This window comes from Diabrotica virgifera, chromosome 5 (assembly GCF_917563875.1).
Source record: "Diabrotica virgifera virgifera chromosome 5, PGI_DIABVI_V3a".
Lineage (NCBI taxonomy): Eukaryota > Metazoa > Arthropoda > Insecta > Coleoptera > Chrysomelidae > Diabrotica > Diabrotica virgifera.
Window position 1 is genome coordinate 249,678,920 of NC_065447.1, and position 14,805 is coordinate 249,693,724.

Genomic DNA, 14,805 nt, shown 5'->3' on the forward strand with positions numbered 1-14,805 from the left:
TTAAACAAGTGATCCTCGAAAAGTGCATAGTTTTCCCGTCTTTTGACTTTGAAACTACAATATTTAGCATTTGCCGAAGAAGAGCTAACATATAATAAAGTATAGCTCGATTACTTTTGATCTTAAAGAAAATTTAAAAAAACGGTTTTGTTGATTTTTTCAAAAGGTACATTTTTCTTAAGCAAAGTTGTTTTGATAAAACAAAAACTTTTTGAGTTATTTGCAGAAAACTGATTAAAAACATTAATTTTTTTAATATAAAACTAACACTTTCGATAGCGAATAAATAGAAAACTATTAATTTTATCAAAAAAATGTATACAACATTTTTTGCTTAGAATGAATGTTTTTACCAACTTTTGCGGTCAAAATATAAAAAATTTCACCCCCGCGATGGGGTGGCAACCACCCCCATGGTAAAAGCGCCTTTCGGCATCATATAGATTTTGATCCTTGGACTATCCACTACTTATTCTCAAATTTTCAAGCAAATCGATCCATTCTGTAAAAATTGCGAGGTTTTCTCCTATTTTAAGCTTCATTACTTGGACTATCTGTCGTTGGCTGCGCTTTTCCAGTGAGTTCCTGCAGTTTTTACAGTATCGTCCTTCCATCGCATCTGAGGTCTTCGTCTTCTTCCTGTCCACTGTCTCCAGTTTTGTATTTCAGCATTCCATCTTTTATTTTTAAACCTGCTATACAGGGTGATTGATTAGTGGGGTAAAGCTCCGTAGATCCGTTATAGTAATGGATAGCGATAAAAGTTATTAACAAAAATTGTAGCCACCTTCGAGCTTCACATTACAAAATTAGTTAGAATGTTACAGGGTGTTCGATAACACAGTGGCAGACCAAATTATGTTTTGTTAAATGGAACACCCTATATTTTATTTTATATTCGAAATCCTTAGTCCATTCTTTCACGGTTTTTGCTCTAAATTTTAAAGAACCACTTGGATTGACATGAAATTTGGCATATGTATAGCTTACATGTCAAAGAAAAAAAGTGATATTGTGCCGATGTGTGCTTTTGCCCTGGGGGTGACTTTCACCCACTCTTGGGGGTGAAAAAATACAGGGTGTCCCGAAAAGATTGGTCATAAATTATACCACAGATTCTAGGGTCAAAAATAAGTTGATTTAACCTCACTTACCTATATACAATAGTGCACACAAAAAAAGTTACAGCCCTTTGAAGTTATAAAATTAAAATTAATTTTTTTTCATATATCGAACACTATTAGACATTTTTTATTGGAAATTAACATGTGGCATTATTATGGCAGCATCATCTTTAAAAAAAATTAAAATGAAATTTGTGCACCCCATTAAAATTTTGTGGGGGTTTTGTTCCCTTAAACCCCCCCAAACTTTTGTGCACGTTCCAATTAAATTATTATTGTGGCATCATTAGTTAAACACAATGTTTTTAAAACTTTTTTGACTCTTAGTCATTCTTCGATAAGCCAGTGTTTATTGAGATATTTTAAATATTTGTCGAATCCACCACATATTTGTATATGTTAAGTACGATTATACAGTCCTGTTAATAATTTGAAAATTTATTTATAATCTACATGTTTAGGTATATTTTGAAAAAGAAGCCACATCTCGATAAAAGGTGACTTGTCAAAAAAAGACTAAGAGGCAAAAAAGTTTTAAAAACACTGTGTTTAACTAATGGTACCATAACAATAGTTTAATTGTAACGTGCACAAACATCTGGGGGTTTAAAGGAACAAAACCCCCATAAAAATTTTATGTAAACATATTATAAAAGAAGCCGCATCTCGATGAAAACTGTCTTATCGAAAAAATACCAAGAGGCAAAAAAGTTTTAAAAACGTTGTGTTTAACTAATGGTACCACAACAATGAATTATTTGAAACGTACAAAAAAGTTTGGGGGGGTTAAAGGGAACAAAACCCCCATAAAATTTTTATGGGGTGGACAAATTTCACTATAATTTTGTTTTAAGATGTTCCTGCCATAAAAGTGATACACGTCCATTTTCAATAAAAAATCTGTAATAGTTTTCGATATATTGAAAAAAATCGATTTTCATTTTGTAACTTCAAAGGGCTGTAACTTTTTTTATGAGCACATTTGTACTAAGGTAAGTTAGGTTAAATCGAACTATTCTTGGCCCCAGAATGTGTGGTATAATTTATGACCAATCTTTTCGGGACACCCTGTATATGTCCAAAATAAGTCCGGAAATGGGTAAACTGACTAATTTTAAGTAACTTTTGTTCTATAGAGCTTTTTCGTTAAGTCAACACTTTTCGAGTTATTTGCAAGTGAATATGTTCATTTTTCAACAAAATAACCACATTTTTAGTCGGTTTTTCGCAAATGACTCAAAAAGTAAGTATTTTGTCGAAAAAAAAAACGTTCTTAGCAAAATATAGCTTATAAAAAAGTAAAAAAAAATGGTGTACGCGTTAGGTCTCTGGATCTCGTAGAACCAGAGTTATAGCCAATGAAAAATAGATTCATATTCCCCAAATTTCAAATAGAATATTTCGACGTAAAATATTCAAAAAATTAAGCACTTTTTGGGGAAAACCCATTATAACTTTTTTAAAGTGTTTAAAAAAAGCTTTATTTCTGTTTTTATAAAAAGTTTCTAGCATTAAATTTAAGCAAGTTACGCTCAAAATAAAGTTGGTCCCTTCTGTTTTTGCAAAAAAAAATCGGGAAGACCACCTCCTAATTAGCAACTTAAATGAAATTAATCGTTACCGCTCCACAAATTATTTTACTTATGTTGTGTTTATATGATATGTAAGATTCATCAATTCAAAGTGTTTATTTTTGAAAAAATTTGGTTTCAAAATAAAATTTTTAAAAATTTAAATTTTAAAAAATATTCTTTTTTTTCAAAATAACTTAACCCTTAAACGCCCAACCTTTTTTAGGTTCCATGTACGCCCAAGGGTGGGTAAAAAATGTCCACCTCGAAAATAGCTAATATATTTATTGAGAGTTGTTGAAAATGGATTAAACTTACGGATCTTATGCTTAATAAACACAGCATCTTGTAAAATATTAATATAAACAATTTACAAACCTTACAACAAAATTTACAATGTACATCAAAATTAACATACCAGTAAAAGCCAGTAATTCAAATTTGTCAATTTTCTCCACATTCTTCCTTTCAGCCTCCTCATTGGCGGATAATTATGTCGATTATGTAATTATACGTCTATAATTATATGGATTATGTTCCTACCAACGAGAAATTATATAGAAACCTTTAGTAACAAGTTTTACCAAGGGTGTACTTTTTATGCCCACCCATATTTAACTCAAGTTATTACTTTTATTTTCAAAAATGTCGGTAGAAACAATTTAATATTCGATAAAATAAATAAATATTTTTTTGTCTTTTTAACAATAAATAATTTTTGGAAAATTTTTAAACACGTAATAAATATGTTGCAAGGGAATACGCATTAGGTGGACATTTTTTACCCACCCTTGGGCGTTTAAGGGTTAAAAATTGTTAGAGATACCAAAAATCTCGAAAAACAAAAAAAAGTCAGATTTGTTTTTCTGAATATCATGTATTTTTTTATTTTTCTGTTAGACAAAAATTGATTAAGATTTGGTGTTTCTAAATTTTCATACATTCGTGATCAGTGACTCGTTCAACCCCTTTTAACTACAGCCCTTTCAATAATAAGGACTTTGAACCGATGAAACTTACAGATCATATAAACAATATATACACGAGTCAAGAAACTTGTGATGTAACGATTAAGTTCATTTAAGATACTAATTAGGGGGTGATTTTCTCGATTTTTTTACCAAAACCAAAAGGGACTAACTTTATTTTGAGCGTAACTTGTTTAATTTTGATGCTAGAAATTTTTTTTATAAAACAAAAATGAAGCTTTTTTTAAACATTTTAAATAAGTTTAATGAGTTTTCCCCGAAATGTGCTTCATTTTTGGTTATTTCACGTTAAAGTATTCCATTTGGAATTTGACGAATATGAACCTATATTTCATTAGCTATAACTCTGCTTCTACTCTGATCGACGGACAAGGGTGTTCTTCGATGACAGTGTCATCGCAAGGCAGGTGTGGCATACAATGCGTTGATCCGTTGCGACGTCGCAACGCAACGCACTAATGGGACCTCGCCCCTGCGTTGTTACGTTGCAACGTCGCAACGCACTAACGGGTACACATCCATAAAACAAGCGGACCAGACGTAGCACTTCAATACTCTTTAGACGTGTGGTCAATGACAGACGTCTACTATACAATACAGAACTCTAGTTAATAAAGCTTTTTCGTGCCAGTTCTATTCTGGTCGAAATTTCCTTGTCACTTTCAACTCTGCAGTTAATCCAGCTACCCAGATGTCTAAAGTGTTCCACCCTTTCCAGGATTAAACATCGGTGACATAACACATCCCTGTCCATAGGCGTAACCAGGGGGGGTTTTGGGGGTTGTAACCCCCCCATTGGGATGTACTTTGAGCTCCATACGCTTAACACCATAGCCCTCAGAGACCTTCCAGTAGTTGTAACCCCCCCCTTTCAGGTAGTTGTAACCCCCCCCCCCCTTAGGATCATCCTGGTTACGCCTATGTCCCTGTCCGACACCACGCTTAGTAGAAAGTTTAGCTGAAAGCTCTTAATCCACGTTAGTACAAGCGGTCTGATTGTAGTAAAGATTTTTGAGCAATCTAATGTAATACATGTACAGACCAACTAAGTCTAAGCATTGAAATAGTAATAGTTCAGAGAAATAAGGAAAAAAATATACTATTGGTGATACAACCCCCTCCAGGCCAAAACCAAATTTTTTGAGTAGTATAGACATCTATATTAATAACCTATACTATGTTTCCTGCAGCCGATTTTGATGGTATACATAGTTATAAACAAATAAAGATCAAAAAACGGTAAATGTTCGCTTTTTTCGTCTATTACCAAAAAGTTAAGCATTTTAAACAAATTTGAGAGTAAGAAACTCATAAATCGTATAAAACTTCAATAATATGGCATTCGCTGAATATGTCTTATCCTTATTGGTTGCTTAGAAAATTGCAAAATAAATCATAAATTTTGAGTTTTTATAAATATTCATCTTATGTAACAATTAACTTTGAACCTTCTTATTACACGGAATGCTGAGACTTCTGGTGCTTAAATCATACCCTAAATTTCAAAGCAATTGGTCAAATAGTTTAAAAGTTACTTAATTTGTTTATCCCAAATTATTTTCTTTTTGCAACACTATAAGTCAGAAAATGATGAAGTTACAGTAATACTTTGGATAGCTTATGAAAAAACAAGATTTACACTATTAATTTAATAAAAAAAAATGACAAAGAATAATTCTAAATGTTGCAAAATTATTTTGCAAGAACATGCGAATTAAAAAGGGGGCTAACTTCGTCCCTAATTGTCCTAGGACAATTGTTTTTCTTTCTAAATGTGTATAAAAATTCAGTCTTTCTAAATATGAAAAAGTAATTTTTCTACGGATAACGGTTAAACAGTTATTCGAATTGTTTATAAGTAAACAAAAAATCAACATGTTTTGCAAAATAATTTTACACTGTTTAAAATTACTTTTTGTCTTTTTTTTTAACTAAATTAATAGTATAAATGTTCTTCTTTCATAAACTGTCCGAAGTATTACTGTAATCTCATAATTTTCTGACTTATAGTGTTGCAAAAAAATGAATTTGGGATAAACAAATTAAATAACTTTTAAACTATTTGACCAATTGCTTTGAAATTTAAAATGTAATTTAAGCACATGAAGTCTCAGCATTCCATGTAATAAGAAGGTTCTAACTTAATTTTCGAATCGGGGGAGAAACTATTAACAACATCAGATATGCAGACGACACTGCGATCATGGCTGAAAATATCGAAGATCTTCAATTCCTTATAGATCGAGTCACTAGAGAATGCTCCAATAACGGACTTAACATAAATGCAACAAAGACAAAGTTACTTGTGGTTAGTAAACAAGACGTCGGCCCTATGCAACTAATTGTCAATGATGAATCAATAACAAAAGTTAACCATTTTAAATACCTAGGATGTTGGATAAACGAGACACTAAATCCGGATGAAGAAATTAAAACTCGTATAGAAATTGCAAGAGGAGCATTTATGAAACTTAGATCTATTCTGAGCAACTCTCAGCTGAACTTACAACTAAGAATCAAGTTCCTAAAATGTTATGTGTATCCTGTATTACTATATGGATGTGAAACCTGGATCATGAAGGTTAACATGATTAACAAATTAGAAGCCTTTGAGATGTGGTCGTATCGTAGAATGCTCAGAATATCTTGGGTTCAACGCATTTCAAACAGAGAAGTCTTAAACAGAGTAGGTCAAGGCGAAGGTGACTTAATGAAGATGATAAAAAAGAGAAAACTTCTGGGGCATATAATGAGAGGTAGCAGATACAGGATGCTGCAGTTAATACTCAATGGAAAGATCGACGGAAAAAGCGGAATTGGTCGAAAGAAATATTCATGGCTCCGAAACCTTCGTCAATAGGGCTTTTCATTCACAGTCATTTGTTTCGAGCTTCTGTCATGTGTCACATAATATTAATTTATCTACGTCATACGTTATTGATATATACCAATGATACAAACCAAAGACGTATGGCGTAGATATATTAATATTATGTGACACATGACAGAAGCTCGAAACAAATGACATTCGATGAAAAGCCCTATGGACTGGCTTATCAGCAGATCAATTGTTACATGCCGCACAAGATCGAGAACGATATCGGCAAATTGTTATGGAAGCTACCCACGCCTAAAAATTTGGGCACCGTACTTAAAGAAGAAGAAGAACTTAATTTTTATATAAGTTATGACCATTTATAAAATCTCAAAATTGATTACTTATTTTGCAATTTTCTAAGCAACAAATAAGGATAGACATATTCAGCGAACGCCATATTAAGTCTTTTATATGATTTATGAGTTTCTTATTCTCAGATTTGTTTAGAATGCTTCACTTTTTAGTAATAGACGAAAAAAGCGAAAATTTACCGTTTTTTGATCTTCATTTGTTTATAACTACATATGTATATCATCAAAATCATCTGCAGGAAACATATAGGTTATTATTATAGATGTCCATACTACTCAAAAAATTTGGTTTCGGACTGGAGGGAGAAGTGTCACGAGAAAAATCTTATTTCTCTGGACTATAATGTATGTGGTACTCTATCTAAATTTGAAACGTTTTAATAAAATATTGTCTAGGTTCGACTTCCGAATCGGAGGAAGAAGATGAAGAAGTGGACGGCGAAGCCACACCATGTAATTCACCGAAAGAAGTGCGCAAGAGCTCTTCTCTACAATTAAAACCCTCACAATTGATGGTTATACAGCGCCAAGCGCAAAACGTTTCCAACAATAGTAATTCTAGGTAAGTATTTAGCTGTTATTGTCCTGTTTTTCTTCGTGTAGTTGAAAAAGTATCGAAGTAAATTTTACTTTGCTACATGTGTAGTTCAAAAGTGTTACTTTTCTTTCAATTTTAGGGGCTCTTCTGAAGAACCAAGATACCTATGCATAGAAACGCTAAAAACGTCAAATCTGGGGATATCTTTAGTAGGTGGCAACGCTGCCGGCATATTTATTCACTCGGTTCAACCTGATTCGCTAGCGTATCACGCCGGTCTCAGAACCGGGGATCAGATACTCGAGTACAATGGTAGTGATCTCAGAGCAGCTACGGCGGAAGAAGCTGCTTACGAATTGGCCAAACCTGCCGACAAAGTCACCGTTCTTGCTCATTATCGTATTGACAGTAAGTATGTTAAGAAATTGACTATAGTACAGTCAAGTAAATCAAATAGAGGATTCAAAGATTTTTTCGTTCTTAAAAATAAAAACCTTTAAGAAAAATTCAAAATACCCTTAAACATGGCCGTCGTTTTAGATGTGACAACGCTGTCGAGCTGTCAAACAGAGGGCCTAATGATAAATACAGTGATGAGCGCGGTAATGGACATCCTAAGTCTTGACGTCACAAAATTGGGAGGAGCTTATATTTGACTGCAAACAATTTTGTTTATAATGTTAAACACTCATAAGGAATTTTTAATTTATTGTTTACGTGGTTTGTGTGACAAAATAAGACTTTTCATTTAGGTACTTAGTTAAAGAAACGTGTCAATTAAGAGATTTTTATTCGTTTTTACCCAGGTGAGTTAATTTAATGCAATGATTAGTACGTAAACAGTTTTGAGGTTATGTTTATTTTCACCCCCTAAGGAATTAAGACCACCTAAGCAAAAACGAATAAAAATCTCTTAATTAACACGTTTCTTAAAGGAAATATCTAAATGAAGTCTTATTTTGACATACAAAGCACATAAATGAAAAATTCCTTATGACCATTTAACGTTGCAAACAAAATTGTTTGGAGTCAATATAAGCTCCTCCCAATTTTGTGACATTTGTGACGTCAGACTTAGGCTGTCCATAACCGGCAAATAACGCAAAAGATGGAAAACATAATACAGTGTGAAATAAAAAGAGATGATCAACTATTTTCAATGGGAAGTTAGCCACAATTTTACCAAAAAAAATGATTTTATTAACGTTTCGACGCGTAAGTCGGGTGTCGTTGTCAGAATACAAAATAATACTAATATTAATGAGTATTATTTTGTATTTTGACAACGACACCCGACTTGGGCGTCGAAACGTTAATAAAATAATTTTTTTGATAAAATTGTGGCATATTTCCCATTGAAAATAGTTGATTATAGAGCAGAAGGTACAAGGTTCTTTCTGTGGTGGTGGATAGACTAATTTCAGGGCTTTCTTATGGAGTTTTTGGTTTAAAATTTTGTTAATTGTTTGTTCGTTATAGCTCTATCACATATACTGGCAAGATAACAACAAAAATAGCCAGATACGTAAAAAAGAAAGGAATAACACCAGCTTTCAGAACTAACAACAACTTAAGCAAATATATTAAGAACAATAAGAGCCGAAAGAGAAAACAGCTACAGAGTGGTGTTTACAAACTAACTCGTGGGGTCTGCCCGAAAACTTACACCGGTCAAACTGGCAGAACCTTTGACAAACGGATAGCAGAACACAAACGGGCTTTCAACAATAGAAAAACGGACACTTCTACATACGCACTTCACCTTCTAGATCATAATCATTCTTTTAATGAACAGTTTCAAATTCTGCATATTCAAAATAAAGGTCTTAAGCTATCTTTATTAGAATCTATGGAAATTAATCAATTGAAAAATACAGATATAATTCTGAATGACCAACTCGAGACAAACAGCTCCCCACTCCTCAACCTCTTCAGTTAAAGACTTTAAAAAGGCAAACCCATAGTAATCTAAATCACTTGAGAAAGGCACTCTACCGGAACAGCTGTAGTCACATAGTTGTAATAAATTTTGTGGAAGTATAGAAAACAAACGTTTTCAGTGTTTTATTGTTATATAAAATGAACTTCCATCAAGTAACGGTCGAATCCATCAATTATATAAATGTATAGGTTTCTATCGCTAAATTTCCCACCTCTACTAGTTTCATCTCTTTTTATCGAACAACTTAATACGTTTTCCATCATCACTGTATATAAACAAACGCACACAAGTGTTATAGGACCTCTAGCCGTGTTGCCAAATTTCAATGTTCTGGTCTTGTGTTACGGGGACTACGCCTCAAATATACTTACTTCTATATATGTATATTTACTTCTTTCTGTACTTAAAATTGTTAATGTTTTTCTAACCGTTGAAACTTTCTGTTCCTTTTAGAATACAACGAAATCAAAGACAAACCAGGAGACAGCCTTTATGTCAGGTGCGGTTTCGATCGCAGCGGTAACGAAATGACAGAACCACCTCAGCTGTCGTTCTCCAAAGACGAAGTTCTCTACGTCGACAACACGATGTTCAACGGAGTACCAGGTCAGTGGCGTGCCTGGAAATTGGACGGGGAGGGTCATCGGCAGCAATGTGGCGTGATCCCGAGCAAATACAAAGTCGAGGAGGAGTTACTGTTGAGACGAGGTGCTGGCGACCCTTCAGAAGGTAAGAGAAAGACAAAATCTTTATACATACAGGGTTGCGAAAAAGTCTGGCAACACGTTATTTTCTCGGAAACCGCTAGAACGATTTTTATAGATTTTGGTGGGTAAGGGTCTTTTAATGCGGCGGATATCATAGTGGTAATTACATTGTTGTCAAATCGTTCGTTTTTCTGGAAATCTACTGAAATTTCTTATTTCAAATGGAACACCCTGTATATTTTTAAGTTTTTGAATCCTTAAGGGATACTGATTATTTTTCATATGATATACCCTATACCTAAATGCCATAATTTTGGAGTTATCATTTATTAAAAAAAAATTTAAACAATTTATAAAAATCAATTTTTTCCCCGGGTAGACATTATTTTAGGTTCTTTAGATCATTAGGTACAAAAAGGGTATTTTGTAATTGTTCTCTAAAATTAATCGTTTTCGAGTTATAAACAATTTAAAACTGAAAAAAGGGGTTTTTTCTTTTCTTGAAAAAACTTTCAAGGTTCAAAAACACAAGTAAAAAAAATAATTTTTGAAATTACAAACTACTTAAATTCAAGATCAAACCTTCTTGAAACCCGATACCTATAAGAATTTTTGGCGCGTTTTAATTTAAAATATTGTTTTTTTAATTATTAATGAAGCGCATATGAGAGAACGGGCGATCGGGTTGCATTAACAACTAAAAAACAATATTTTAAAATGAAACAAGACCAAATTGCTTATCGGTAACTGATAAAATAAGGCTTAAAACTTGAATTTAGGCACTTCGTGGTTTCAAAAATAATATTTTTTACTTGTGTTTCTGAACCTAGAAAATCGTAATTTTTCGATTTTTTTCAGTTTTAAATTGTTTATAACTCGGAAACGATTAACTTTTTTGACCTTTTTAAAGACCTTTTTTGTTCACAATGATCCAGTGAACCTAAAATAATGTCTACTCGGGAAAAAATTGATTTTTATAAATTGTTTAAATTTTTTTTTTTTTAATAAATGTAGCAATAACTCCGAAATTATGGCATTTCCAGGAATTCCAAAACGCAAAAAATATACAGGGTGGTGTTCCGTTTGAAATAAGAACGCTCATTAGATTTTCAGAAAAACGGAAGATTTGACAACAATGTAATTACCACTATAATATAGGCCGTATTAAAAGGCCCTCACTCACCAAAATCCATAAAAATCGTTCTAGCAGTTTCCGAGAAATTACCGTGTTGCCAGACTTTCTCGCAACCCTGTATATGCGAGAAATGCTTGGGAGGTGTAGGATCGAATTAACAAAGCAACTACGCGAAAATATTATTCTTCATTTTTCTTTTATATTTTACGCATGGCGTGTCTTCTTTTACAGCTCGATCAACAGCTACAGCCCGTCGTAGTTTTTTCAGAAGGAAAAAACACCAAAGAGGTGGAAGTGGCAGTTCTGGTTTAAGTACTTCTAGAGATTCGAAGGAACTGGCCAGTTTTTGTAACCTTTCGCCTGGATGGTACTCTGATTCAGGTAAATTTCAATAGATAACAACTTATATAATCAAAAGACATTGTTTTTGTGCATTATTCTCTTCTTTTCTTCTGTGACCTCGCTGTTTTTTCCACCAACTTTGTTCATTGAATCAATATTCTTATTCTCTGTTTCCTTTTCTGTTGTTGTTGGCCTGTCTGTTTGTTTGTCCTTTTTGGGTGTCGCATAGAGAGGTGTTTTACATAAGTAGCTGGCCAAAACGAAAATTTAAAAAACTAGCGTTTTTTTAAAGGGGACATGATTAGACTAATCCTGCTAAATAAGATGCATTGAAATCTTATACTGGTATCAAACGGCACAATTAAAACTAGACAATTCTATATCCAAACCCATACATATAACAAGGGGTATTCGACGGGGATATGTGCTTTCCCCTCTTTTATTTAACATTTATTCGGAAGCGATATTTTAACAGTCTTTGGCAGATGTTGAGATGGGAATCAAAGTGAATAGAGAATTGATCAACAACATACGATATTCTGATGATGGTGTCTTAATTTGTAACAAAATAGTCGATCTTCAACAGCTTGTCACTATAATCGGAGAATAAGTAAGCCAATGTGATTACAGATTAATACCAAAAATAGCAAATTCATGATTATCTCCAGAAACTTGGATGCACTTGAAAACCCCACCATAACAGTGAATACCAAGTCCATTGAAAGAATGAGCAAAGGACATCGCACACATATTATGGAAAATATAATGTCACTCAAATTCAATAAAATGTATACGATTAGATTCGTTTTAATATAACGATCAATTCTTATCATTGCGCCAACTCTTAATTATGATTAACTACGGCGCAAATTGCAATTAAAGTTTATCGAAATCACATTTTTGGAGTCCATAAAATGTTAGTTTACAATCATTATTGCTCTGAGTGCTATTCATAACAGCTTAAATCCCGCTGGGCCTAAGCGGATTAGTGAAACTAATCCGCTGATTTATGGAGTACCGAAAATCTGGGTATTTTAAAATATTTTTTCTCTCTCTAACTTATGTACCTACCCATTTGATTTCAGATTTATTTATATCAATTTCTGCTCTTATTTTTGAAAATAGAGAGTTGGCGCAATGATAAGATTTGATCGTTAATTTAAAACGAATCTATTGGTATAAATTTTATTGAATTTGAGTGACATTATATTTTCCATAAGATGTGTGCGATGTCCTTTAAATACCTGGGCATCGGCAGGGAAGTAAAATGTCGCATTGGGCAAGCTCGACAAGCTTTGGTGAAATTGAGGAAGGTACTGACCTGTTCAGAGTTCGATCTTCAACTTACTAAGACTAAGGTTTACTAAGTGCTACGTATGGTCGGTGCTGATATATGGTGTAGAGGGCTGTACACTCAAAACGAGGGATATAAACAGATTAGAAGCTTTCGAAATGTGGCTTTATCGCCGTATGCTAAAGATATCATGGACGGCGAAAGTCGCAAATGTAGATGTCCTTAAGAGAATCAACCAAGAACGCCAACTTTTCGAAACCATCAAGAAAAGGAAAGTGGCATATCTGGATCACATCATGCGAAACGAAAAATAACCAGTTCCTTCAACTTATAATCGAGGATAAAATTGAAGGCAAGAGAGGAATAGGACTCAAGAAATTGTCCTGGCTCCGAAACATAAAGATAAGGATAATGGACAGGGATCAGCGACATCCAATCTCTGATACACGTTTCAAGAAACAGAGAGTTAATGGAAAATGTGATCGCTAACATCCATTAGTGGATTTACATCTGAAGAAGAAGAAGAAGAATCTTGTCCCTAAAGCAGGTAGTTCCAGATAACTTCCCATATAACAATTAGGTACCTGCTTTGGGGACAAAAATCAGCCCGGAATGCTAGTTTTTTGAATCACCTCTTCTCCAGCTTTTTATGTGACGTACCACTCTCTGTGTCGTCTACAACTTAAAAAAATTCTTAAGTAATGTGTATTTACAGGCTCGCTGCACGAGGACTTATCCCAATCGTCGTACCAACGCGTCGAACGACTACAATATCCAGAATTCCGTCCAGTGATCGTCCTAGGTCCTCTAGCTGAGTGTGTAGCCGACAAGTTGGTGCAAGACTTTCCAGATAAATTCAACAGAGCTTCATCAGAATCCAGACGGTGCCCTCAGAATCAGCTGGATAGAGAATTGGCGGAGGGGTTGATCTTAGAGTATCGCCGGCGAGGGTCTTGTTATGAGTGTATAACAATTTCCGCTGTGAGATCGGTAAGTTTTGTAATATTAAAACAGTGGAACCTCGATAACTCGGATTAATCGGGACCGAGCCCGATCCGGGTTATCGAAAATCCGGGTTAGCCGGAGAATATGGTAAAAATTAATAAAATACGGTATACTTACAGATAAACTCCGTTATAATTGAAATAACATGAAATATATATGCACAGTACACATCTAAATTATGTATAGTTGTATAGAGTATAGAGTATTGTTCATTTCTTGGTAAAAACTCAGTCAGTTTCGGTTGTGTCAATTTCGTCTGCCGGTTGCGTGTTGTTTGATCTCGCAGTCTCTTCAACATAACCGTTTCAGTCATGAATTTTTGTTGGCAAAGATAAAAATTTAAAACTTGAAAGGTTGAAATATATGATTTCTTTAAAGATTTATAAACAAGTTTCGCCCGTAAACATTATTATGCCTAGTACAATGTACAGCAGGAGTGGGCAAAAGCCTCGGGCCCTTTTGCTTACTTTATCCGTCGTGTTGAAAAATCCTGCAAGCAATTTATTATTACTATTATTTATTATGAGCAGTCAAATTTCTTTGTCCAAATGCTTAAAAATTATACTTATAGTATTTTTGTCAAAAAAAATTCTTAGTCCTCCGGCCCGGGAGACATTTTTAAAATTTTATTTTGGCCCAGGCTTAAAAGTATTAGCTCTGGATCCCGCGTATGAAAAAAAAGCTGTTTAATAGCAAGCTGAAAATTTGTTAATAGCTTAAGGGTGTCTAGTCGGACAAACATTGATATATAGGAACACTGGAACAGGGGAAGTTTTAATTGTGGAACAGGTTAAAAATTTGGAACGGTCAGATCACGAAAACGTCACATGTATTTTGTCCGACAGAGCTTCGAATTGATTTGTTACCCTTTCATTAAACTCTCTTGCAAAAATCAGGCTGCTATTTATCACCAAATGGAAATTATAATGAGTGGAACACGTAGAATATGTCAAATGACAGGAATTATGA

The 14,805-nt window shown here is 33.8% G+C and overlaps 1 protein-coding gene across 2 annotated transcripts in view; it reads left to right on the forward strand.

Moving 5' to 3' along the window:
• Nucleotides 1-14,805, forward strand: part of LOC126884803 (disks large homolog 5) — a 77,780-nt gene that overhangs the window by 51,151 nt on the left and 11,824 nt on the right. The window contains exons 13-17 of one of the 2 annotated variants that reach the window (XM_050651043.1): nt 7,270-7,435; nt 7,551-7,819; nt 9,807-10,082; nt 11,427-11,576; nt 13,547-13,821. In XM_050651043.1, coding sequence (XP_050507000.1) covers nt 7,270-7,435; nt 7,551-7,819; nt 9,807-10,082; nt 11,427-11,576; nt 13,547-13,821 — 1,136 coding nt within the window. The remainder of the gene's footprint in view (nt 1-7,269; nt 7,436-7,550; nt 7,820-9,806; nt 10,083-11,426; nt 11,577-13,546; nt 13,822-14,805) is intronic. The other variant, XM_050651044.1, reaches the window with a different exon arrangement.